Source organism: Epinephelus moara, chromosome 18 (genome assembly GCF_006386435.1).
Source record: "Epinephelus moara isolate mb chromosome 18, YSFRI_EMoa_1.0, whole genome shotgun sequence".
NCBI lineage: Eukaryota > Metazoa > Chordata > Actinopteri > Perciformes > Serranidae > Epinephelus > Epinephelus moara.
This window is the reverse complement of record NC_065523.1, coordinates 14,134,529-14,160,276: the sequence shown is the minus strand read 5'-3', so window position 1 is coordinate 14,160,276 and position 25,748 is coordinate 14,134,529. Positions and strand designations below refer to the sequence as shown.

General features: G+C 42.5%; 1 protein-coding gene across 1 annotated transcript; it reads left to right on the top strand.

The window, feature by feature from the left end:
- Positions 1-974: 974 nt before the first annotated feature.
- Positions 975-24,567, top strand: LOC126406023 (neurexophilin-1). The gene is made up of 2 exons (XM_050070130.1): positions 975-1,774; positions 19,530-24,567. Exons 1-2 carry the CDS (start codon positions 1,718-1,720, stop codon positions 20,301-20,303), a joined length of 831 nt encoding a protein of 276 aa, XP_049926087.1. The 5' UTR covers positions 975-1,717; the 3' UTR covers positions 20,304-24,567.
- Positions 24,568-25,748: the final 1,181 nt, after the last annotated feature.

Below are 25,748 nucleotides of genomic sequence, written 5' to 3'. Positions count from 1 at the left end.
TGAAGACTTCCCTGCAGCCAAACTCTTTGATGTCTCGGTCACACCGGATTGACATGGGCCTCATCTCCTCTGGTGACCCCCCTCAGCTCCGACCTTGCACCTCCAGGGGTCAGGTCCCTCAGCATTAGGCCTGTCCAGCCAATTAACCCCAGAACTGCGATCAATTAACCCTTTTACACCAGTGCAAGCAGATAACGCCACATGCATTATTAGCAGGTGCAGAAAAACCCACCAGATCAAAGGGTTTCAAATGGGCTGATCTAAGGCAAAATAGCACTGATAGAAAAGGCTCTGACCTGGTGACTGAGAGATGCGGAGCAGGTCTTCTTCTGCGCCGCCTGTGAGATTGAAGAGAGCTGCAGAGAAAGACGAGCAAATGGAAAAAGGCTCAGCGAGATGGACAGAGCGAGTGAAACTCATCTAGGAGTCTAATTAAGCAGAAATGGAGCCGTTGGGAGCCAGGGGACCTGCGTAGTGATATCTCGCATTTCAGTCCATTAACCTGCTCCTAATGAACTGTGTGTTATTGGGGAAAGTCTTTATCAATCACACCCCACTGAGGTGACGGTCACTGGTTCATCGGCGCTCACAGAGTACGTCGATAGTCTTCAGTGGGGCTTTGGAACCGTGGCTGACCTGTGGGGAGGACAAACAATCTGATTGCATGAGGTGTGTGAGGATCAGGAGTGTGAAAATTCCCGTAGCTGCACCTTTAACATCCTCAATTACAGTAAGACACAGGAGTTGTTGTTGTGACAAGCACGGTGTGAAAACGGACTCAGTCTTTCCCAATCAATGATTTTCACTCACCTCCAGTGATGATTACTCTTAATGACAGGCTTGGTGATGAGAAATGACTACAGTGTTGTCAGTGGATTAGTGAGGCGAGCTGTTGTAGGCTGAACTCATGTCAGATATATTGGTTAGGGATTGGAAAATAGAGGCAGATGTACTCATACAAGTGGAACAGATGTTTATTGTTGTGTAGCTACTGCTTATTTATTTTAATTGTTTTTTATTTGATTGTATGCAGAATGAATTAAGTGGATGGGATCAGAGAAAGTGGCTGACAGAGAGAAGGAGGGAGATGCTGGATAGGTGGAGAGAGATAGAGACGAGGGAGGGGGGAAGAGAGAGAGAAAGGGGGGAGAGAGAAAAGAGATTCGTGGGGAGAGAAGAGGGGAGAGGCACATACAGAGAGACAGGGAGAGAGAGAGAGAGTAGAAACTGTTAAAACGTGTGTTCGCTCTTACCAGTCTCAGCATCGCTCAGTTCCTGCAGGAGGCTGCAGCTCCATCACTCCAGGATCTCCACTGGCACCGATGACCAGATATGATCTACCCACTTCCCAGTCAACCCATTTCACTCTGAGCTGGGATCTCTTTCTATTTGTTTGCATGGATGATAACAGCATACCGCATATTGATGGATTTCTCATACCACAACTAATTTGACTCAAACCCGGGATTGGTGGGGGGAAAGAGAGAAAAGACAAAAAAAGGGGGGGTGACTCCAAGTGGTTTCCAGCGGGGTTTCTTTAGGTTTGTGGAAGCTGCAGTTCAGCCTGCTTTGGACATGGGACCGTGCGTCAGCCGAGAGGGATCCGGTGCCGGAGGAAGAACATCTTCCTGAAGGAGGAAAAGCCCGTGTGCGGGAGTTTTTTAATTTCTGTGTTTTTGCCACCGGGGAGGGGGAGCTGTGGGTTTTACGCGCCGGAATGATGCGTCCCAACCGCGGCTTCATCTTACTCCTCCTCAACGGAACTGCTTGTTTGGTAAGAAAAGAGTCGTAGTCTTTACGCATCTTGCTCCAAATGACCTTTTCTTATCCATCTAACACCTTGTGTCTGCGTCACGAGGTACGAAAAGGTGTCTGCACCTCATTTGCACCAAAAAACTTACAAACTCACGATTATAAGTCGACTGAAATTGTGCGAACAGACATGTGGAAGTGATATCTGAGGCGATGCTTTATCAAAATGATAAATGAGCAGATGTGCAGGTCATTTGTGTTTCTTGCAGAGATGCAGAGATAATTCTCGCCCGCTGTGCTCTGTCCGCTGCTTCCAAACGCATTTGTGCTGATGTCTGTGTTATTTTGCCTCGAACTTATAATTATGAGGTAAATAGCAGTCAGTGTGACCCTGCTCGGCTCAGGTGCGGCGGGTGCACTATATTCCCAGCGGACACGTGCGGAGCGCAGCGTGCCGCCGGTGTCCATCATCAGTGTGCTCTGATCTGGAGTTTTTTTACGCATCATTCTTTCTACATTATTGGATTACTATAAAGTATCTAGCTGCACATGAAAGTCAGAATTTTCACCACAATATTTACACTAAAAGTGGACATGTGTCAGGCAGGTGTCACCCTCCACTTTTAGCTGGAGCAAGAAGAAAAGGCAAAATAATGTGAAAGCTTTCAGCAGTTTCACATCTGTGCAATTAATATACTTCACTATAACTTGTATCAGCCAATTGCAAACAACATGTATATGCAAACTGAAGAAAGTGGTTAACCCTGCAGGAGCCCACACACCTGGCTTCAAATAAAAAAAATTAGGCAAGACACAACATATTTTTTTATCTGCTACAATCAGTTGCACCATCAGGTTGTAGGGTAATGGACATGTGGGTGTGGGACAGATCCTACAGCAAGATGATGGAGTACTTTTCATGTCAGAGATCTACAGAAAGATAAGACGAGCAGCTCTTCTTAGTAAAGTCTTTATTCTGAGGACTCTCACCGTCACGTCAGATATGATTAAACACAGAATTTATACTGTGGCTGGTGAGATAACTTTGAACTGCAGTGAAACATCTCATTAGAATCTCTGTTCTCTAATTGAGCCAACTAATAATACATGAAGTGCTACTACAAACCTCCAGTATATATATATATATATATATGTATATAAGTAAACCGTGATACCTTCCCCAAGGACCCTCGCTGACCTATGACACCAGATGTGTAAACACGAACCATTTCCGCAGTCTTAATGAATACCTCCAACATTACATAACCACACTATCAAAATTTGGATCACCCACTCCTCTTTCATGTACGCTCGCAGATTTATTAAAAAGCAGCCTTTAATGAGAAATCAGCTCTTGATTCACATGAGAAAACTTGAACACCCTTCTGCTCGGAAACCCCTGGGCTGAGTTTCACAGGCCCAGGAAATGAGCAAGCTCCAAAAAACACATCAGTGTGGCAGAAATATTCAAGTGAGGTTGAGTGTGTTTTTTTCTGTGCACCCGTTTGTGTCGGCATCCCTTCAAGGATGACCTTGTGGTTTTCATATTAACGTATTATTCAGGTGCTCACGGGGAAGTAATGGCCCTTTTGGTGATTTGAGGGTCTAACAAACAGGGGTTGTAAAAGACTAAACACACACAGATTTATTTAGAGCTCTTTCAACAGATCTGAGAGAGAGAAGGGACCACACGCTGTTTTAAAATATGGGGGATGAGCGCCTTTTCAGCCGTTGTATAACTAGATACAAGAGTGTGGGATAATAGGCTTAACACTCACTCTTGTGTTGTCTTGGTTGTGGGAGCATTTTTGTGAGCTGCAGGGCTACAGCCTATTGTAACCCAAAAGGTCTGTGGCTAATGATAATGAAATTAATTGGGGCCTTTTTCTCCCTCTCCAGACCATGTATCTATGAAAAACGTACATGACATCCCTCAGCAGGAGATCTGGGGTAATTCATTAGCCCCGTGACATTGATAAATTATGGAGCAATTAATAAATTAAGTAACTTTTTATTATGCTACAGAGTAGTGATTAATAATCGCATAAGCCTACTATGCATTAAAATTCAATTTGGATGATTTTCTGTTGTAATAGCTCCGCAATTCTCAGAGAGGGTTTAGGTCTCGAGGGGCCTCTTGCAAATGACTGCTAATATAGACTACTATTAACACTAGGTGCCACTCTGGTTGTTGTTTATGTGATGAATGATGTGTTTCAAATGTTAATTATTCTCTGTATTTGAATAGAGGGTTATGAATAATATAAAACCATCTCAGTTGTATAACTGACTGCTTGAGAAATTGTGTTTATTTTTGGCAGCGGTGAGAATTATTTTTCTTCTGTGATGCTCGACAGGCTGACGGGGTTTGTTTAAGTGAGCTAAGGCTGATGTGCACGTATCAGGAGGATAATGAGGAGGGTAGTTTGATATTTAGTGTCCTTTTGCTGTCGGTGTGATTAGCGGTCAGCTGTTGGTTAGAAAGAGCCAATATGTTTAATATAGCTGCAGCTAACAATTGTTTTCATTATAGATTAATTTGCATTTTACTGGCATGAGTAAGTGATTCATTATTTGGTTTACGACACCTCAATTATTGTGAAAAGTGCTCATGTGCAAAAGCAGCAAAGTGTCACATTTAGGAATCAGGAGACATCAAAATTACTTCAATGATTAACCGATAATCAAAATAGTAGTTGCTCGTACAGTAAGTAGGGCTGTCACTAACGGTTATTTTCATTGTCGATTAATCTGTTGATTATTTTCTCGATTAATCAGTTTGACGTTTTCTCTATAAAATGTCAGAAAATGGTTTTGTCATAAAGGAGTAAAGACACCAGAAAATATTCACATTTAATAAACTGGAATTCAGAGACTTTTTTTTTCTTTCCTCAATAACCACTCAAACCGATCAATCAGTTATCAAATTAGCTGGCGATGAAATTAATTGTTGACACTTAATCGGCAGCTCTAATGATAAGTCACTTAATGGTTTAATCGTTTCAGTTCTAATGTGAAAGTTACAGTCTTTGTAAGGACGTAATTCATCACTTAACAGATGCAGCAGATGCGAGCGCCAAGGAAAGACAGGTGGCTCTACAAGATAAGTTGACACACTGAAAACAGACAGAGCAGGTACAGAGTAGTGACGGAGGAAGTGAGAGGAGGTGTAGAGAAAGTGCTAAAAAAAGGAATGAGTTAAACATCTGCCTCAGAGGTTTACACACCTCATTGACAGTCCTCGCAAGATTCTTTCTTCCCTTTGCACAAAAGCATCCAAAGAAAACACACTTAATCCGCATATAATTACGACTGCAGCAGTGTGGCTGAACCGTGCTCAGCACAAGGTTGACAATCTGAATCCCCAGACCAGCCGGTGAAAAATCTGGGAGGGGTGAGGTCAACAATCTGAATAACTACAAGCAGGAGAATGAAGTGCAGCAGAACAGGGCATTGAACTCGTCTACCCCAGCGAACTGCAGACTCTCTCCACTGCAATTGCTCCAAAATCACTCACACTGTTCCCAGAAGAACATTTTTGCTCTTAATCAACATGCCTGGTCATTTCAGATCGGTTTTAATCATAATTATAATTTCGCTCAACAAGGAGACATAAACGTGTGCGCTTAAAACACGCGCACACCCACAAAAGGGCCCATTAATTAAGGAATTCTGACCTTGCACGTGCTGTAACCTTCATGTGGTAAAGATCGGCGGGGATGCAGGAGTTCGACTCCTCATGCGCTCTCACGTTGAGCTCACAGCTGCTCTTTCACACAAGAATTTTTCTGGAAGGGATGAGCCCTCAGGTAGCCTCCTCTGTGGCCATGAGAGACAGGATGGCTTTATACTCCCTCTGATTGCTTTCAGTGCAGACGCAGACGCTGACCATCGCGCTTGATAGCTGAATTTCACCTCTGTAGCCCTGCTCAGAATGTCACTTTTTGCAGATTGAATTTCGCTGGAGACATTCATACATATTCCAAGGTTTTTGTACGGAGGCAATTTGAAAATATAAAGAAAGCATGTCACTTGTATGAATTCGTGAAAAATTTAACCGGTGCTTTCACAGCATTTAGTTTCCCACTCCTAAACTTGTACCTCCACCCTCTATTTGACTTTGCCATCAGCAAAGAAACTTATTCAACACAGCACGTCAATTAAAAACAAATTATGTTCTTACATTGAGAGCTTCACAGAGCCACAGTCCCTTTCATGACAAAGACAGGATTGTGATTAGGCTGCACAGAGAGCACCACAGCAAAGGGACACTTGAAACACAACATAGCAGCACCACAACTGAGACAACAAAAGGCGCAACAATCTAAGCACAACAGCCTGTAGTTTGCCTGGAACTCCACCAGACAGCATGGTGCAACAATGCACAGACACACACTGTGCAAACCTTAATATCTGTGTGTAAGATTAAAAAGCAGAGGCTGCCTGGCGCTAATTCTAACCACATCAGACTCCTCTCTGCGTTTTGGCCTGTCACAAAGCCTTAGATTCATGCTTCTTAGATACCTGTCCTCCTCGCAGGGTCGCTGACCTTGTCCACCCAGATACATCCCCAGCTAAGCAGAAATACCACCCTAATCCTGAGAAAACAAATAGAAAAAAAAAAAAAACTCAATGTCTGATAAAGCATATATTGCACGCAGACACAAATGTGAGACAGCAGCAGCAGAGTGAATGCTAATGTATTTTTTTGGGACGGGGCTTTCTCGCTCTCCTGAGCCTCCCTCCTCGCCATCACTGTTGCAATCTGCATGTCAGAGCTCATAAGCTTCTACTCTCCACCTCACATCCCACACAGACGCAGGAAACACAAAACCCATTCATAATTGTCAAATTTCTATTATAAAGGAGGGTTCGGCTGCAGAACCACAGTGGAAGCAGACAGAACAGTTTATTGTGACGGTGACATCTGTCGTGTACTTTCCACCATAAGGGGGTGATTTGAGGAGGACGATTATCAGGTCGTGACATCTTCATCATCAGTTGCACAATAATTTGCACTCCCCTTGTTAGCCATTGTTAGGATGATTGCAATATAGCTTGAGTGAGCACACACAATGCACAGCTGGATAAAAAAGAAGCTGTTTCTCATGGTTTTATCTTGTGTATGATACAGGAACCACACTGGTGGCCATTTATAGAACAGCAACTATTAGTATATCAAACAATTAGTCAAAATATATTTTGCTAATCTTTTTTCCAGACTTTCAAAATGTGAGGATTTACATTTTTCTTTGTTTAATGTAACAGTTAAATTAATATCTTTTGGTTTTGGACTACTGGTGGAACAAAACAAGCAAATAGAAAACTGAACCGTTGATAGAACAAATTAGATTACTGAATTAACGGAGAAAATAATATTTGGTTTACTTTTTTTTACAAGTTGAGCTGTGGCCACTGTTTCTGAATCCACAAAATGCACATTGTTCAGTCATCATTGTTTCAAGAACACTCAGCTTCACCAGCAACTTCAAATGCTGGATTTAGAACGCCAGCTGCTTGTACTGTTTTTATTTGGATCCAAAATTATAAAAGAAGTTGATTTGCGCAGATAATTGCGTGACTGTTATTTGTCTCCGTAAATGTGATGTGTTCACTTGAAGGGCATCTTGGATTTGTTTGACTCTGTCAGAACACCTGTAACTATGATTCCTTCTTTCTGCTTTAACCTATTTTGCTCTGACTTTTTACATCAATGTCCATTTTTTGCATATTTCAAATAAGAAAAGAAACAGAAGGCAATCACAAAAACAATATATAAACATGAAGAAGTGAATGAGCAGGCCTGCTGGTGTCATAATGGACAACCTCTGTGGCTTTCTGCCCACGGTGTAAAACAGCTTGAGTTATGCACAACCACAGCGAGAGTGACCCCAAAGGTGCACCTCTCTTCCTCTGACCACCCGCTGAGGAAGCCAGCGGGGGGACTGCCTGTCCTCCCGCCCCTCCTCCTCCCCCCTCAGGCTCCCAGCAGCCCCACGGCGGAGACAGACAGAAAGAGAGAGCCTGAGAGAGATGGACAGAGAGAACGCACGCTCCCTGACACACTGACAGCCCTTCATAGTGAAGCGCCGAGCTGTCCTGAGACAGAATACGTTGTCTGCTCAAAACCAGCACAATTTATTGTGGCATTGCTCTCTGGGAGACTGCAGGGGAGACAGAGCAGATCCTGGAAGAAAATCTGTAGGTTTGTCTGCTGGTACGGATAGTGAAGGGTGGATTACAGTGCACACAGCTTAAAGAAAAATGACTCGTAGCCTTGGGTAGAATGAGTGGGTATAACTCCCGGGGGATCCAGATAAAGATGCGCTTGACTTTCACACGCAGGAATAACTAAGGATGGGAAAATCCATAACAGACGTTTTAATTTCAGAGAGCTTCTGCTGGAACTGACAATAGTAAAAGTTGTTTTACTGCGTTGTGAAAATGTTGTGGAAAGTGTCAATATAGAATAAATTTTTCATCATTTCAAGTAGGCATCCAAACAATATTAGAAAAGGCGATGTGGGACCAAGGGACGTGGGTTTATTTGAAAAGGGAACATCAGGCTGTCAGCGCAGTTTAACACTGAAGGAAAGTGAAGCTTTTTCTGATGCCGCAGGCTCTGAGGTCCACGCTGACCTCATCGTGGCGGGACTGGAGCTGCTGGACACCACATCAGAATGAAACCGGGAAGCAAAAGCCCATTTATATTCTCTCACAATCTGTAAACAGTCTGTTCTGCGTGGATGAACATGTAGTGTGCAGTTCACCAGCGTGCTGCCCAGCGACGGTACAGTGATTTTCAGGGTCAGAGTGGTGCACATGTCCAGACAAGGCCCGCTGAGGGTCTTTACGGGGGATACCAATTAAAGCAGTGCACAGCCACAGGGATCAGGGAATTTGGCTGAGCTTGAAAGAAGACTGTTTCAAGTGTAATAAATGGATAATAGGAACATTTCTTGCAGAGCACAGTGATTTCTGAATTGAATTGAGAATGTGTTGCTGTACAATATAAGAAAACAACGTCTAGCAATTATTTTAACCGTGTGAGCATGCACCAACTTCCCCATGCCCCGCTTCACAGTGACCCTGTAGGAGCTGTAGTGTTTGCTGTTTGGGAAAGGCTCACTGACCTCAAGCACAAATATATTTTTCTGTTATTAAAAAGCGACTGTTTTCTCAGCTGTTGCCTGTGTAGTTAAAGGTCCAGTGTGTAGGAAATGGAATATAATACAATAAGTATGTTTTCTTTAGTGTATAATTCCCTGAAAATAGTTTTGTCACCTTAGAATGAGCCATTTATTTCGACATAGGGAACAGGGCCTCATCCACAGAGATTGCCAAATCGGCCACCGTAGTAAGCAGTCCCACAGATAGAAGCCCCTCTCACTGATTTTTGACGTAAAACTGCTTTATTCAGTGTTTTACTGGTTTAAATCAATTGGTCCAATTGTTTTGGAGAGAAAGAGACCTCTACGGATAATTCGGCTCCCTGTAAAAACCTCTTGATGGTCTAGATCTTAAGTTATCGGAGAAAATAGGTGAGCACACACTTGCAGTTGCTGGGCTAGCGGCATGTCTGCGTCGAGCCAAACAACGTCTGCGAAACACTGATTTATAATGTAAATGGTTAATTCAGTGTTTTACTGGTTTTAATCACCTGGTCCATTTGTTTTGGAGAGGAAGAAACCTCTGCGGATAATTGGGCTCCCCATAAAAACCTCCCAAACAATGAACACTGAAGGAATCCTAACCAGGAGTTCAAGTTTGGCATATTGAAGAAGATTCAGCTGCAATCTTCACGGCGAGATGCCACTCAATCTCACACACTGCTCCTTTAAGGGCAACTATAGCTATTTGGCTAAGGTTAAGTTAAGGTTAAAGCTACTCTTACCTTTCTTACATTTCACACAGCACTAAGAAAAAATGGGAGGTGTTACGTGAGCGGTTACATCAGTCGGAGGCCTCCACATAGGGAAGACAGACAGGACGCTCGGCCAATCGGCCAATGTGACTAATCATTGCATTCGATCCGAATGCAATGATTGGTCGGAGTTTTCTTCGAACCATATGAGAATGGTATAATTATGAGTATTTATCTCTGGTGGAATTAACTTACATTTCAGTGTGCCATCAGCTTATTAATTGCAGTTTAACCTAAACAGAGAAAAGCGTAGAATTTCCAGAAAGGTAAGTGTTGCTTTATGTAAGGGTTGCATGCACAGTTAAAAGAAACCAACAGTGTCTCTTTGTAGGAGACAGACCAGTGTGCCATGCCACGTTCTTTGTATGTCCAAACATCCACCCCAAGCTCCTCACTTTTGTAGCAGGATAACAACGGCACACAACACTTTCTTTGCTAGAGGTCACACCCCCAAAATGACTATTTGTATATCAGTGACTTGCACAGTGTTACGTTGAATTATTGACGAAAACTGTTATTCTGGCATGACTTTGTGGTGAACGAAGAATCCAGAAACGTAATAATCATTTTTGATGAATTGAAGCCATAGGTGATTGGGTTTAACAACAGCAAAACTATATCAAAAGATCAGTTTAAAAAACTCTCACACAACTTGTGCAGTATAATCTAAGTCTCATTTATCCAGTCGTATGCTCAGTAACACAAACGCATTTTCACTAAAACCTTACTATTTAAAAGACTTACGTGTACAAGTAGTTTGATTGGCATGTGCGTGCATTTGAACTCTGCTCGTGCATTCCAGCGAAAGTGCATGTGTTTGGGAAGTACTGAACATATGACTTGGATTGTTCTGCACAAGTTGCGTAATTTGTAAAGGAATTGATTTCAATTAATCGAGAATTTTCACTGTTTTTGGATTCTTCTTTCACTGTGAAGGCATGCAAGAAAAAAGTTTTCTTCACAAATTCAGTGGGTTCACAGGGTGAATAATTGATGTACAGATGATTACTTAGTTGGTGAAGTATTATTTAACACATAGGTTGTTTTAATTGTTCGCACAGCATCCTTTCCCTAATGACATTGCAATGCAGTTGAGACGGGCTGCAGTTCACACCTGTTGTCAGGATGCGTGTCAAATGTTTCACAAGTAAGCACTTGTGATCAGATTTCACCTCCCCGCTCACATTTGGTTTTATCCGTTAAAGACTGCTGCTAAACAGAAAAAAAATTCGACTTCAGCTAAAGAAGCAAATTGCTGCGGCAATCTGGCACTTTGCTGTTGTCCGAGCTGTGTGTGGCGTAATGTAGTCTCACATGCATCCTGCAAAGCCAGGCAGAGCTTCAAAACTATCACAGATGCATTCGTGTTCACCATCCAAATGTGGACACATCTGGCCCACCTCTAAATGTCACAGAAGTGATGGAGTCCCAGCGGATTCTGGGATGCAATCCCATCTGTATTTAAAGGTGTCTACTAATGGCCTTTACGTGCTACTGTAAGTGTGACTGGAGCCTGTTCACACAGTTACACACATTCCCAGATGGAAGCTGCACAGTTACACCATTGTCTTTTGATTTGACTTTTACTGAAGCAATTTCATACACAAGAAAGCATAATTCATTTGCTTTTATTGTTGAGGATTGAAACTGGCAACTGTTCAGGTATTCGTGCTTTTAAGCTCCTGGGCGGGTGTTCAAAATCTGACAGACAGACTGCAGCATTAAGTCAGAAAACAGCCCTTGATAAGATGCCAGTGAATTGAAGGTTTTTATTCCTGAACCTCTATTAGACAATTGTAGAGTCCTTTCAGCTGTTACCAGACAGGTGTGAATACTGAAGCAGTGCTTTAATCAGCTCCGCCCCATCAGTGCATGCTTTGCTCCTGCTCTCTGGGGACAGACTGGGGAGAAACAGTCCCCTCTCCACCCTCCTCTCACCGCCAACTTGTCAATATCTTATAATGTAAAAAATTTGATAGCCAATTCAGAAGCCAGCTTCTCTCTGAGCATACAAAATGAGCCTAACTCCAGCGGGACCACACAACTGAACCTGTCCAAAATGAGCTGGGAAGCAGGCGTGGAGGATGCAGAGAGAAAGAATAGATCAGGGAAAGAGTTTAAAATAAAAAAGTGTAGCGTGTTTGTTCACCCGCTGCAGATCTAAGCTCCAGTGACCCCCAAGAAGCAGGAGTAAATTATTCATTAAGAGTCAAATGGCTTGTTTCTTGTGAAATTACCTTTCCCTCCCTCACCTCTTCTTGGATCTACACTAGCCAGAAGAATAATTAGTTATAAGGGCACAGCCATTTTCAGTCTTTAATCATGTAACAGAGAAGTCTCCTGCAGTGAGCATATTAGATCTGGAGACAGGGAGAGCAGACACAGAAGAGGAAAAAAAAAGAATAAAGCATTGACGAACACTTAAGAAATCTGAGCTGCCTGGGTCTTTAATTAAAAATTGATGTCGTATTAGAGATGAAGATTTCAACTCAACAGCCAGAGGAAAATGGAGTGCTTATTGAACTTGTCAGCTCCACAGGACCAACACATGCTTTCAGCCCCGCTGGGTGGCTCTACAGGAGGATTCTCCGTATCAATCAATCAGTTTACTTTAATCCAGATCATGCAGCCATAAAAATACAATTTCAAACTCATAACACACATCACACCAAAGACATACTGTACACTACACTTCGTACAGTATTAAGCATTTGCAGTTCAAGACTTTTTTTAGATTTCAAAGTGTGGTTCTACACGTACATTATATTTTGTCATTAAGAAGCTGTAAAAACAATTATGGTTAGACATCTAAATTAAACCAAATTAATGTTTAACCTAGATCCCTAAATGTCTTGTCCTGCCATTGACCCTATCAGTGATTACTGCGATACATATTGTATATCACAGTAAGAAAGCAATAAAAGCAATAAAATAGCTTTTATTACATAGCAATAACAATAAAAAATAATTAATGAAATAAAGCCCTGCACCGCAGACCCCATTAGTGCTGCAACTAACACTTATTTTCAGTATTTGTTAATCTGCTTTATACTTTGTTTTTATTTAAACATGCAATAACTTGGGGGCAGCGATGTAAAGACTGTGCATTTCAATTTTAAGGGGGAAAGAAATGTTCAGATCTTTTACTCAAAAAGACTGGTAATATAACAATGTAAAATATGATTACAAGTATAAGTCAAAATCTTATATAACTGAAAAAACCCCCCCCCCGATATGGCGAATTTGTTAGCAAACAGTTGCCTCTTTACACCTCCAGCGGATATGAGGCAACATTAGCATTAATCTGGAGTCGTATACTGTATCTGCCCACCTGATGGATATAAATCCAATGTTCACACTTTTGTTAGCTCTGTTTTTGGTCTCCCCCACCTCCTGAGGGAAATATCTGGTTCTTTAGCTGCTAAATGCACCATTATGTTAGCTAGTGGCTGACTTTTTCTGTCTGCAGTGGTTTTGTTACCATACTGGAATTTCTATGACAAGTCTATAACATGACAACGACAACTTTTCTATTCTTAGTTAGTAGCAGAAAACAGCTAATTGACTGTAGTAAACATTGGCAATAAGAGAGAGCAAGAAAGAGCGGAAGAGAGGAAAATTAGTATTTGTATAGTAATTGTTTAAAATATTCAGTTAGTAGTGCACAGTTAGTTGTTAGAGTTGCTGAAACCAGTCAAAAACAACACCCTGAGAGCAGTGAGAGTGAAACAAAACAGCAAGAGTTGCGGCTGTAAAATCAAAACAATAAGCTGAGAGACACTAAAATGCTCCGTCGAGCTGAGAGAAATCTGTGAATCAGGTGATAATTCACTGTAGGTTCTTTATGTTGAAGGACCACTTTCACATTAAACATAGTCATTTTACCTGTTTTTATGATAAAAAAAGGGTTACAGTTACTTTAATTAATTAATTTTGTTTAGTCTATTTATTTAGTCTATAGGTTTTCTGTGCCCAAGGTAATGTCATCACGGTACCAGAATTTTAAACTTCGTTACTATATTAGTATGAACAAACAACATTTGATACTTGACAAAAAAAAAAAAAAAAAAAAAAAAAAAAGTCACTGAACAGATGCCAACACATTTGTAACAATGTGAAAAGTAATTAAAACTTGGGTTGTAAATCAGTAGTTCAGTATTTTCTCTAATATCGATACTATCAAATGTATAATCTCCAGAGATTGTATCATTTTAAACACGTGGTACTAAAAAATGTTCAAAGTATTGATACTTCTAACAACCTTAGCCCAAGACGACATTTTCAAATTGCTCGTTTTGTCCGAACAACAGTCTAATGCCCAAATAAATTTCTTTTACAGTGATACAAAACTCCAAATCCTCACATTGAAGAAGAGGGAACCAAAGAATGTTTGGCATTTTTGCCAGAAAAATGACATTAACAATGAATCAATTATCAAAATGTTTTGGATTGAATGATCACGTGCTGTTTAAGCTCCAATTCCCACATTTCTAAACCAAAACATGCTCATCTGAAACCCTTGTTAATTTCTTGGAATTTAACAAGTTAAGTCTGAATGTGCAAACTCATGTGGGAGTCTAATTTTGGAACAATATCCTTTGGTTGACACACTGGTCTGTCACCAGTCCCCTGCTTCTGTGAGAGTTATGGCACAGATTTCAGTTAAGTGGCTCCCTGATCTCTCTGCTGCATTATGGCAATAGTGTGTGCCTCTGTCACCGGGGGAAAGGGGTTAAAACGGTGTACCTGTCACTGTAACAGGCTGATTATTGCCTGTGGAGCTGGCAGGCTTGTGAGGATCGCTCCCCTCCCCTCGCTCCCTGCTGGGAGAGAGGCCTGGGGCCTGTGCTCACTGAGGCTGAATGACTCACAATTACCACAGCGACAGAGCCTGCAGTCACCTCCCATCCTCTCCAGCCGTTTCACTGACTCACTTAGCGCACATGACAAATGACAAAATCACCCCGAACCTCCGCCCCCTCACTAAGACCTGATTGCCCATCGCCCACACTTTGCCTACAGTACTTAAAGCTGGGATACATCTTGCCAAGCTCCGTGAAACAAAACAAACTTAGTCGGAAAATCACTTGTTCTGGCCTTCCGAAGCAACTTTTTACTGTAAAGTTACAGTTACAGTATGTAGATGGTGTAGATGGTGCATATTTTAGACTGACCTAGTGAACATTAAACCTTTGACATTACAGCTGCAGCCCTGGAAATTCTTCCCTTTTTAAAACTCAACAAATCACTTCTTTAATGCGATAGCACGGGTCTTTGTAAAAAAAAAAAAAAAAAAACCCCAGATATTATTTGTTTTGCATCATCAAAGGATGACTTCTTGGACTGTGTTTTAAATATGAAAGCAAGTGAGTTGTATGAATACAAAAAGCAGACAACATTAGCGCTTAACTGTTAACAAAACAGTGTCGGGGTATGCATGCTAAAATTGGAAAATATTCCACCAAAGTGAAGCAACGCATTAATCTTTTAGCATTGTGAAAACAACAGTGAACTCAGGGGGGTTTCTCCTCCATTTCAACCTGCTTACGCTGCACAAGTCAAAGTTGGAAGCGTGCTGATAGTTAAATCTTACACCTCATATACTCTCCTAGTTAAATGCAGAGTGGCGAGAGAGTTGTAGCAGTGTGCAGTTTTTTAGAATGGAGTGTAAAAGTGGTGATTGGTATAATACTTAATGATGAAAAAATATGTGCTGCAGAATATGTGACCTTTGTGACCTTAGAGTATCATTGTTCACCATAGGACTGGGAAATATATCGATATTACATCTATATCGGTATATGACACTAGATATCGTCTTAAATTTTGGATATAATTGTAAGTGTTGTCTGTTCCTGGTTTCAAATGTTGCATTACGGTAAAGTGATGCAATTTTCTGAACTTACCAGGTTGTTTTAGCTGTTCTTTTATTTGCCTTTACCCGCTTCGTCATTAAATCCACATTACTGACGATTATTTATCAGAAATCTCATCGTGTTATTATTTTGTAAAAGCACCAATGGACTCTAAGACATAAAGGTGCTAACTAGAACCACAAAGGGCTCTTGTCCTCATGGGAAAATCCTTTATGGCTCCTGGTAGAACAGTTTATTAAGGTTTCACCTGGTACCCTTTAAGAGGTTTCTACCTAAAACCCAACATAAATGGTCCATGAAACAAAACAAACTTAGTCTGAAAATCATTTGTTTTCAGACCTGGACCCATCTTCCCTTATAGACACACATGATGGCTTGGTGGGTCAACAACTCGGAGATACAGAGTTTAAAGCCTGCAACTCCACACCATTCCATTAGAACTAAGGAAGCCTCTTGGACGAGAGGCGAAACGTTTTCAAGAACCTCATGCAAATCCAGTTGCCTATGATATAACACTAAAGATAACTATGTCCTAGATGTCTGAGAATCTTCACTGTCAACATAAAGGGTTATACATAGAACCATAAATGAAGGGTTCCATTGAGCACCCCACTTCGTCCACCTGCCTTGGGCTTCATAAGGTTTCTAAAGGGCTGGGGCTGATGTGGTCCAGTGCAACCCACAAAAGTCGTGGTTCACAATTACGTTTTTAGAGGGTGGAGATTTCGTTGTGAAATCACTACTACTACAGCTTTTACTACTTTGGCGCTGCAGTGGAGTTGAGAGCTGAAATTCAACTAGAACCGAATACATAATACCAATTACCAGGTACCCCTACAAAAAGAATTTTGGCAGACCATGTAGTATTGTATGGGATGAAATGATGGTAAACACATCAACTATGGCAGAATACAACTAAAATGAAATGATTCCAGATACGTCTATGTTTAAAATACATGGGTATACATTTGAACAACAACAACACCCATGCTTTCAACAATCCTTGAAGAGCCCTTTCTTCCAAAAGGGTACTTTTTTAATGGAATAGCCTGTACACTTGCCATGTTTATTGTGCCCTCATATCCATTGTTTTCAATGTGAAAGCACAGAAAGCCTCTCAAAAGCTAGTGCAACACTGTGGCACAAACTTTTCCAAGAGCCTGTTTTTCAGGGCACAGAGATAAACCCTTGAACCCTCTATTAAGAAAATGATTCCTCAGAAGCTAATTGTTGTGGGTAGAACCTCAGCCCATTAGGAGGAACCCTTTTGGAATCCTTATCTCTAAGAGTGTACCACCCAGCCCGACTTTACCAGATCTCCTAGGGTTTTAAAACATGCAAATGGTATGTAAAAATGATACTACAGAACCTTTACCTGCAGAAATGAAACCACAGTAGTATTTCAAGGTATCAGGGCCGTGTGGACAACCACACAGTATGTGTTCTCTCACTGCAGTAATAATTGCAGCTCTGACTCTGTTTTTTTCTTTCTTTTCTTTAGAGCCATATTAAGCTCATTTTAACATTTGTCTTTGACAATGATGCTGCACACTGAATCTGACACCTCCAGCAGTGCCAGACACTTAAATCTTCTGTTCAACAATAGCACAATTCTCACTTCATCTCCCCTCCTGCAGCCCCGCCTCTCAGGCTTTCTAATGAATACTCTGCAAGACAGAGGGAGCGATGCCTTGCTCAATGTGTAAGCTAAAGCAAAGCATTTTGCAATACGTTGTCACTCAAATACGTGTGTTGGGACCATCTAAGAGTCACTCTAGACAAGCGGTGGCATTGGCAAAATGATCCAGATCTTAAAAGCAAGGGGCAGTTTTATAGAAATCAAGAGTGACATATTTTTCAAGAACTCTAAAGGGCCGTTTTGTAGGACGCCGCAGGGGCTCTTAAGTGCTATCTGGGGAGGCAGGCAGAGTGCTACCCTCTGTGCCCAGCAGCAACCAGCTCATTGAAGGAGAGAAATCAAACACAAACTAGTTCTTCAATAGGAGCCGTGGGGAATTGTGTATTTGTCATCAAAGTCATCCTGCGCTGGCCTCAACTCCCCCTCTGAAAAAACAAAGACACATCTGAAAAGATTAAAATCGATATGTCTTCAGCTCCTCCAAATTTCTGTTCATTATTAATGAGTTTGGGATTCTCAGAGAAGCTATCTGAACTATCTGAGTCAAGAGGAAGAAGTCCTTGTCAAGCCAGTTATCGGCCCCCGCGGGGAGGCTGAAGGATCTGAGTGGCAGTGTAGCGTAGCAGCAGACAGGTAACTAGAGGAGAGGGCGTCTGGCCCTCTAACACCCCCGTGGTAATAGGGCCAGATTAGTGGAAAAGGGGAGTCCTCTCATCTGAGTCCAAACACCAGACCACAAGCACATCAGCGGGAATCCTCGCAAGGCAGTTGAAATGCGATACACGTTGTTATGAAAGGAAATACATGTTTTTAGAAAGACAGAAAATCAATACCGCTGACTGACTGCAGCGCAAGTGAACAAATCTGAGCGAGCTTGAAAAACCTGCATAAAATGGAATAAAAATGAGTCAGACTTAATAATCCTGACTAAGCCTGTATAAGGAAGCCCTGGCAGTCAAGACAGTAGATGGATCAGAGCACAGACAGAAATGCATGCATTATGCATCATTGTAAAATCTCTCCGGGTAGAGCGCACACACACACACAAACTTATCCCGCATTTGCATCACTTATTGTTCACGTTTACAACTCAAAATTCACAAACGACGTGTGTGTGTGTTCTCAGCTGCCAAACCCAAAAGGACACAGTGATGCTTGCGACTTCCATGGCGCATTGGACAGAAGCAACCTGTTAATAGATCATTACCGTTGAATAATTATCCATTACTTTGCTCTCACATTCACACACTCTCCACAAAGCTACTGCTGAGCACAGCAGCACTATCTTATCTCCCTCACTCCTCTTCCCCTCCCCTCAGTTGATGTTAACATCTGACAGCTTTGTGTGTGCGCCGATTCAGATTTTTTTTCTTTAATTAAAACACTGGAAGTCTTAATTGGACATTACACTTTATTCTCCGGCCCCCCCGCTTGCCCAGCTCCCCTTCCTCAAACACTTTGATCCTCCGACCGAATCTTTCGAGGCAATAATAGTTTCCCCTGTTCTCAGACTCACACCGCAGTGCTTAAGAAGCAAAAAGCTCACTTTAAAACAGGGAACACAGCTTTGTCGGCTCTCTGCTTTGAGTTTCTCCCTTTAAGATTTTATATATGAACATTTCCTCTCCAATTAGATGATCTTCAAGTGACCTTCTCTGAGTTAGTTTCAGTGAAAATGAGATGAATTATTAAAATAATACATTAGATGATGTTGGTAATGTAGAAATGAATGTTTCAGCAGGAATCCTGCTCCATTTTGGTGCATCCAGACACTTTATAAGTGCATAAATCAACATCCAACCTCTGTTGTCAGAGAAACAACTCTAGAAAGCATTTCTTAATGACAGAGCTTTATTGTTTTACAGGATTATAGACTTTGTAGAAAATTGTCCACCCTCAGAAATATTGATTAAACTGCCCACAGGAGTAACACGCTTTATGTGAATTCAGTTTTGGTGTGGATTTTCTGTTTGAATCTGTTCTTTGATCCCTCTGGCCTCCGGTAGCTCGAAGGAGGCATATGAGCCCATTACTAGGGAGCTTAGGGAATTACATCGGCTCTGCGAAAACTAGACATAAAGGAGTATTTTCTCTCACAGCTGGGGTAAACAAAAGAATGTAATAATAGCAATACCTGCAAAAATTCAATCATTTATTTTTATATATAACATTGATAGAATGTCACGGTTACTACCACTAGAGGTATGAACGGTAAATTAAGTATCGATTAAGCCTTTAATTTGTTTTCTGTCCACGTTTCTTTCTACCTTGCTAATAACTGCCTACTTTTCTTTCTCTATTTTCTCCTTCGATCCCCACCTCCACCTCTTTTCTCTAGGTGGCCCTGGGTCAAGAAGACGACTCCTCCAGCCCCAAGAGCTCTTCAGACGACTCATCCAAGACAGTGGGCCTCCTGAGCGGGCAGGCTCCCCTCTCACCCCTGAGCCGCTGGATGCTTCACAGTAAGAGCAGAGCTGCTAACACCACCTCTCTAGAGCTGCCCTACCGCTCCCCGGTCCCTTTCTCCAAGCAGGAGTTTTCGAAACAGGAGTTCTGGGAGATGTTGGGCAGTGACCTGCTTAAACCCGACGCCTCCAGCTCCAGGGTCAAACGGCGGCCCATCGTTAAAACCGGCAAGTTTAAGAAGATGTTCGGCTGGGGAGACTTCTACTCCAACATCAAGACGGTGAGGCTCAACCTGCTGATCACCGGCAAGATTGTGGACCACGGTAACGGCACGTTCAGCGTCTACTTCCGCCACAACTCCACGGGCCAGGGCAACATCTCAGTCAGCCTGGTGCCACCTGTCAAGGCTGTGGAGTTTGACCTGGAGCGCCAGAGCGTGGTCTACCCCAAGGACTCAAAGATCTTCAACTGCCGCGTGGACTATGAGAAGGTGGATCGCAGCAAGCGCACCTCGCTGTGCAACTATGACCCGTCCAAGACCTGCTTCCAGGAGCAGATTCAGAGCCACGTGTCTTGGATTTGCTCCAAGCCTTTCAAGGTCATCTGTATCTACATTTCCTTCTACAGTACGGACTACCGCCTGGTCCAGAAGGTTTGCCCGGACTACAACTACCATAACGAGATGCCCTACCTGCCCTCGGGCTAGACGACTTCTAGGGGGGAGGAGAGGTGGGAGGGGAGAGGAAAAGGGGGGTGAGTAGGAGTGACTGCAACACACGAGGAGGAAACCAGGGCTGTGAATCGTCCTTAACGCCATTGTGGCACCTTAAAAAAAACCCTCTCTGTAGCCTGACTATTCTAAGATGTAAAAACATATATGCAAAACAAAAACTACAGTATGCAGATAATGAGGCATTTGGAATGCGTAACTGCAGCATTCATTAACTGGACTGGTAGTGAAAATCAAACACGCACATTCTTACCTCAACCCAGTTTCTAAATGCCAACTTCTCGCCAGCTAATTCTCTCCTCCATTAAGTCATCTGTGAATGTTGTCTGAATGTCCTTTTAATCACCCTTTACTATATTGCTCTTTTGCAAAGTCACCAGGCAGCATTTTTCAGCGAAAGCGTGCTTTTAAATGCTGCGATATGATTCACCGGAGAGTTGTATACAAATCCAGACTTTATTACAAACATCATACAGTGTTAAACATTGCACACTGTAAATGATTAAAAACTTACCAGAGGGAACACAAAGCGTTGTTTCTCTCACAAGGAGCAGATGAATGTAAAGTGTAACCGACCACAGGATCATTTAGGTTACACTCAAAGTCTTTTTAAAGGGCATCTTTTTTTATCTGAACTTTAAGTCCATCCCCAAATAAAGTTCCTCGTCCTACCCATTCTCTCCCCCGCTGTCCTCACATGTAAGCGTCCCACATTGTCACTGTGTAGTTTGCAGCCTGCCAAATCTAATCACAGTATATTTCTCAGTTATGTCACCTCCATTTCAATAAAAGAGGGAGAAGAGGGGGAGACAAAATAATAAAATTTGCAAGAAAAAGCAATTGCTCAACAAAGATTCAGGGCCAGGGCTTAAGACGAGTTCAGTGTGAGGGAAGTAACTAGATTCTGCATAGAGATAGAATTGGCCCTCCACACTTAAGAGAGGGAGGGAGAGGGAGAGGTGGGGGAGGGAGAGAGGGAGAGATTCAGTGAGCTGTTTTAATTAAAGTGGAGAAGGAGACTTAGAGTATGCAGCTCCTTCTATTGTCCCCTCTGTATGAAAAAGATTACATTTTGTTGCCGTCAGGATTCCTGATTTCACGCCTTGATAACTTTGACTGTGTGAGGCAGATTGCTCTCTCCCGACAAATACTGTGCTCACTAAAGTCGGCCCGTTATCTTGAATAAATGAAAATATTATCATAATAATTACATATAATTTAATCTCCTTTAGAACTAATTAAGGTTTCAACGAGAGGGCGAAATGTATTCCTAAAAATCAAGTCAGCGGGTAGGAGGATAAGAGGACGTTCATGGGGATAGTTGTGGGTTTTTTTTCTGCTTGGAGCCAGCAGCCAAAGCTCAGCTCAGAGTTAACTGCTCTCATTAAGATAAATTGCCACTGGCTGGCCCGTCTCATGTTACTCTCACAAACAATATCAGTGGAGAGCAGTGCACAGTGGAGCCATGAATTAGGTAGCCTGACATTTTGTTAGTGAGAGGTTACCCTGTTCATGAGGGCACAATGACTTCTCATTGGACAGTTACACAATACAGGTGTGAAGAGTCATTAAACGGTGAGATCAGGTAACCTGTTTGATGCTAATGTGCTGTGATGTCAGGGATTTAGCCAAGATCTGTGTACGCCCAGCTGGAACTGTGCAGCGATGTCCCAGGTGGACCTGCGCAGCGGTGAGCAGTAACCATGTGGGGGCCACTGTGAGGCCAGACATAAATGCATCGCCTTTGCCGCTCTGTGTGAGATTGAGGAGCAGGAGTTTGAGGGAAAGCACAGTGATAAGGCTAAAGATAGTAACAAAGACCACATTAAAGCTCTGCGTTTTTTAATTCACTCTTAAAGAGGGGGGTAGCTCCTCTCCATATGCGACTTAATCAACTTGTGGCACAGAGCAAATGGCAGCAGGGCACGAGCATGTCCGCAGGGGATGGACAGCTACACCACCCGCAGCAATGATTAAGGCAGTTCATCTGGCCGGCGTCAAACCTCCATCTCCTCCTGTTGTGATTGTTTTATTGAAACAGATATTTCATATGCATCGATTTATGTTGACAACACATGTGTCTGTATTTAAGTGTCTCACAATCAAGAATCCTCACAGAGGGGATTTTACTGAAGAGGCTATTGATAATCAGAGTGCCAACTACTGTACTAACAAGCCCGTAGGGACAGAGTCTGATTTATGCCACATCACAGTAACTATTCAGACTGCTCACATTCACTGATCGTAGTTATACCTATGAAAAGTAATGCACTACAATTCATACATTACCAACGTAAGGAGGCTGTGATATATGTCACACTATAGGGGCAAAGGAGGAGGTCAGGACACGTAGCATGAAGAAATACAAAAAGCTCTATTTGCAAAGGACTAGTATTACCAGGGGACATCATGTGATTTAGATTATACCCCACATCTGTGTTTTGTGTGGCACATTCGCACAGGATAAGTGTAGTATGTGTTTTACCCCAGTTTACTGACCCTCAGACACAAACAGTACACATCATCACTACAGTGCATATAGTGTTAACTGTTTCTAAGTGTCAGTTAAACAAACAGAACTCATCACCCATCATCTTCGGAGATTTTGCTCTATTGACATATTGGAGTTTGTTTTTTCTGCAAATTGGTCTCCGTGCTGCTCCGTAGCGAGATTGAGCCTCCTGAATTTGCACCCAAATTTCAGTCAAAACTTTCATTTACGATTGCAAATGCAGCCAATGACAAGAGGTCCCAACATGGCAGGGTTAGCTAGGTAGTCCTGTGCAAATAAGGCTGAAGTCCTCATAGGGAGGTGGTTATTTTAAGTTGCATATATACATCAGGTTGTCACGTTACCCTAAGTACATCATGTTGTTCTTTTAAACCTAACCTAAGCCGGTAGGGGCGCTTATTCATAAGCTATCATACAAACTGGTGTTTGAGGATACGTTGAACTGTTTATGCAGTCTTTATTTGAAAGTATACAGAGTCAAAGTGGAACATGCAATATAGATGTAGGTCCTGTCTGCAGGATGAGATACCAAGCTTGTAAAATGCACATCAACCAGCATGAATGAACCACTGCCTCTTGCTCTGTTCATTCATTTCCTCACCCTCCAGCCCTCTGCCCCTTTTTCCCTCCAGACCTCCGTATGTTACTCAGCCATACGCCCCACCGTCTTCACGCTGTTGTCCTCTCCCTGTGTGTGACCCGGCTGACTGGCCCGGGCCCCCATACCCTCTCTACCTCCCTTACCCTGGCGTTGAACCCTGCTGTGGGTAGTTCCTCACGGCTGCCCCGCCTGCCCTCCTGTGCATAGCGCTGAGCTGAGCTGGCTAATCTCTGTGAGCTTAATGCCGAGCCAACTGAACATCAGCAGTGAGAACTCCCCTCTCTCCTTCTCTATCTATCTGTTTCTCTCTTTATCTATATCCCATCAAACAAATGCGTGTGCACACACAGTCTTAAGATGTGCTGGTTTAGGTATTTTCCTCTCTCCTGTTCAAAGCATCTTACATAAGCCCCTGGATTGTGAGGACATGAAATCTCCTCGAGAGCATGCCAACGGAGTGCCCGACACAGATATGCCTCAGTAACCTCAATACTCCTCTCCCCGCCTCCTGCAGGGTGTCCGGAGAGAAGCTGGATACTCACACATGTTGGAATCAAAGCTGGGCAACATGAGCCCACAGCACTGAACTCATGTAGAAAAAAAACAAGAACACATCTTGGGCTACATGCTGGGAAGAAGCCCTTCACTCTGCTCCTTACGGATCCTCTCAGATTTACAGCAATACTCTCACTGAGACTCCACCCTCTCCGCCTCTCTCCGGGGTGACTTAAAGAAAGGCTGCTGGACTAAGTTAAACAGACAGTCATGCTGCTGCGGGATGGACGATGTTGTTATGATGGCAGCCTTACTGTTGACCCATCTAATGCCAACAGACATGTGGATATTTGGCCTTAGAGACTGCAAGACAACACTGGTCCCCTCAGCAAAGAATAGTAACAAAACTCGACTGTCAAAAACATAAATATACATATAAATATATATATATATAAAAGCTAAGAGTCCTCAGATCTGAATAAAGTTGTATTTAAATGTGGGTCATGCAGTGGAGGTCGTCTGTTTTATCTTTTTGTTCCTCATGGTTTTGTTTAACTATGTCATGTGGCTGATATACTGTACGGATGATATGATGGCATTTACTGTGGTTTTCAACATTCTAAAAATCAATAAAGTACACACAAGTACTTAAACCACTTCGGTTGTAGAGAGAAAGACTCCAGTCTTATATCGGGTTTTGCTTCATGTGTAGGAAGAGCGTGTCAACAATGCTGAAGTATCTATTTTCTCATATTTGCATACCCATACTGTGTGCCAACGGCGGAGAAAAAGATGTGACAAAATTTTTGCTGAGGGCTCTTGCAGATATACATGCAGAGAGAGAAATAGAAGGAGAAGAAGGAGCAGAGAGGAAAATGGGGTTGAGAGGGAGAGGAAGGAAATGTTTCAACTGGGATGATGCATGAACACAACTCCATCCTCTAATTAGCCTCCTCTTTCTCCCCTCCCCTCCCCTCCCCTCCCCTTCTCCTCTCACTCTTTGTTTCTTTGTTGTGCATCTTCGCACTCTCCGTTCATTTTCAGATGTAATTGACATTAAATTCATTCTACTTCTTAATTAAATCCCAGAAAACTGTTAACGAGGGGATGGGTTCAAACATTCAGCTCACAACATCCCTTTAAACAAGATCGATTAAGGCATGGCTGGCGGCAAAGCCAGGCCCTCCACCCCTCCTTTACGCCCCCTTGTTCCCATAAAAGTGCTGCTTGCCTCGGGATAACCTTGCCGGAGATGATGAAAGGGAAGCAAATAAGTCAACATGGAGACAGAAGAATAGAAATCTAATTTGGAAGAAAGCAGGATTGAGGTTAATGTGAAATCTGTGAGAGCAGCATACTGGGTCAAACGTGCATACACACACACACACACACACACACACACACACACACACACACACACATACACACACTGCAACAGATACACAGAGAGGGCGGAAACTGCAGGCAACAATCATTGATAATGGACATAAGGCTTTACAAGAAGTACAGAGGCTTTGGGTTGTCCACGAAGAGAAAACAATTCGAAAGTGTGAGCTTCTCGGGGAGGAAAGGGCATTTCAGCATGAGTAATGGGAAGCTGGACGATAGTCAATTGAGAAAATAACTAGTCATGGCGTGAGGAGGCAGGAGAAGGCGTGCAAAGCTTAAAATGATAAATAGACATTCGGAAAAATAACCTTGAGGTATGAAAACGTGTGTCTGGAAAAAAAACTAGACAAAATATGTAACAGGAGACGAGGAGAGTGAGAGAAGACAGAGGGGACGGCGCTGACTCCTTGTTAGCACCTTGTTT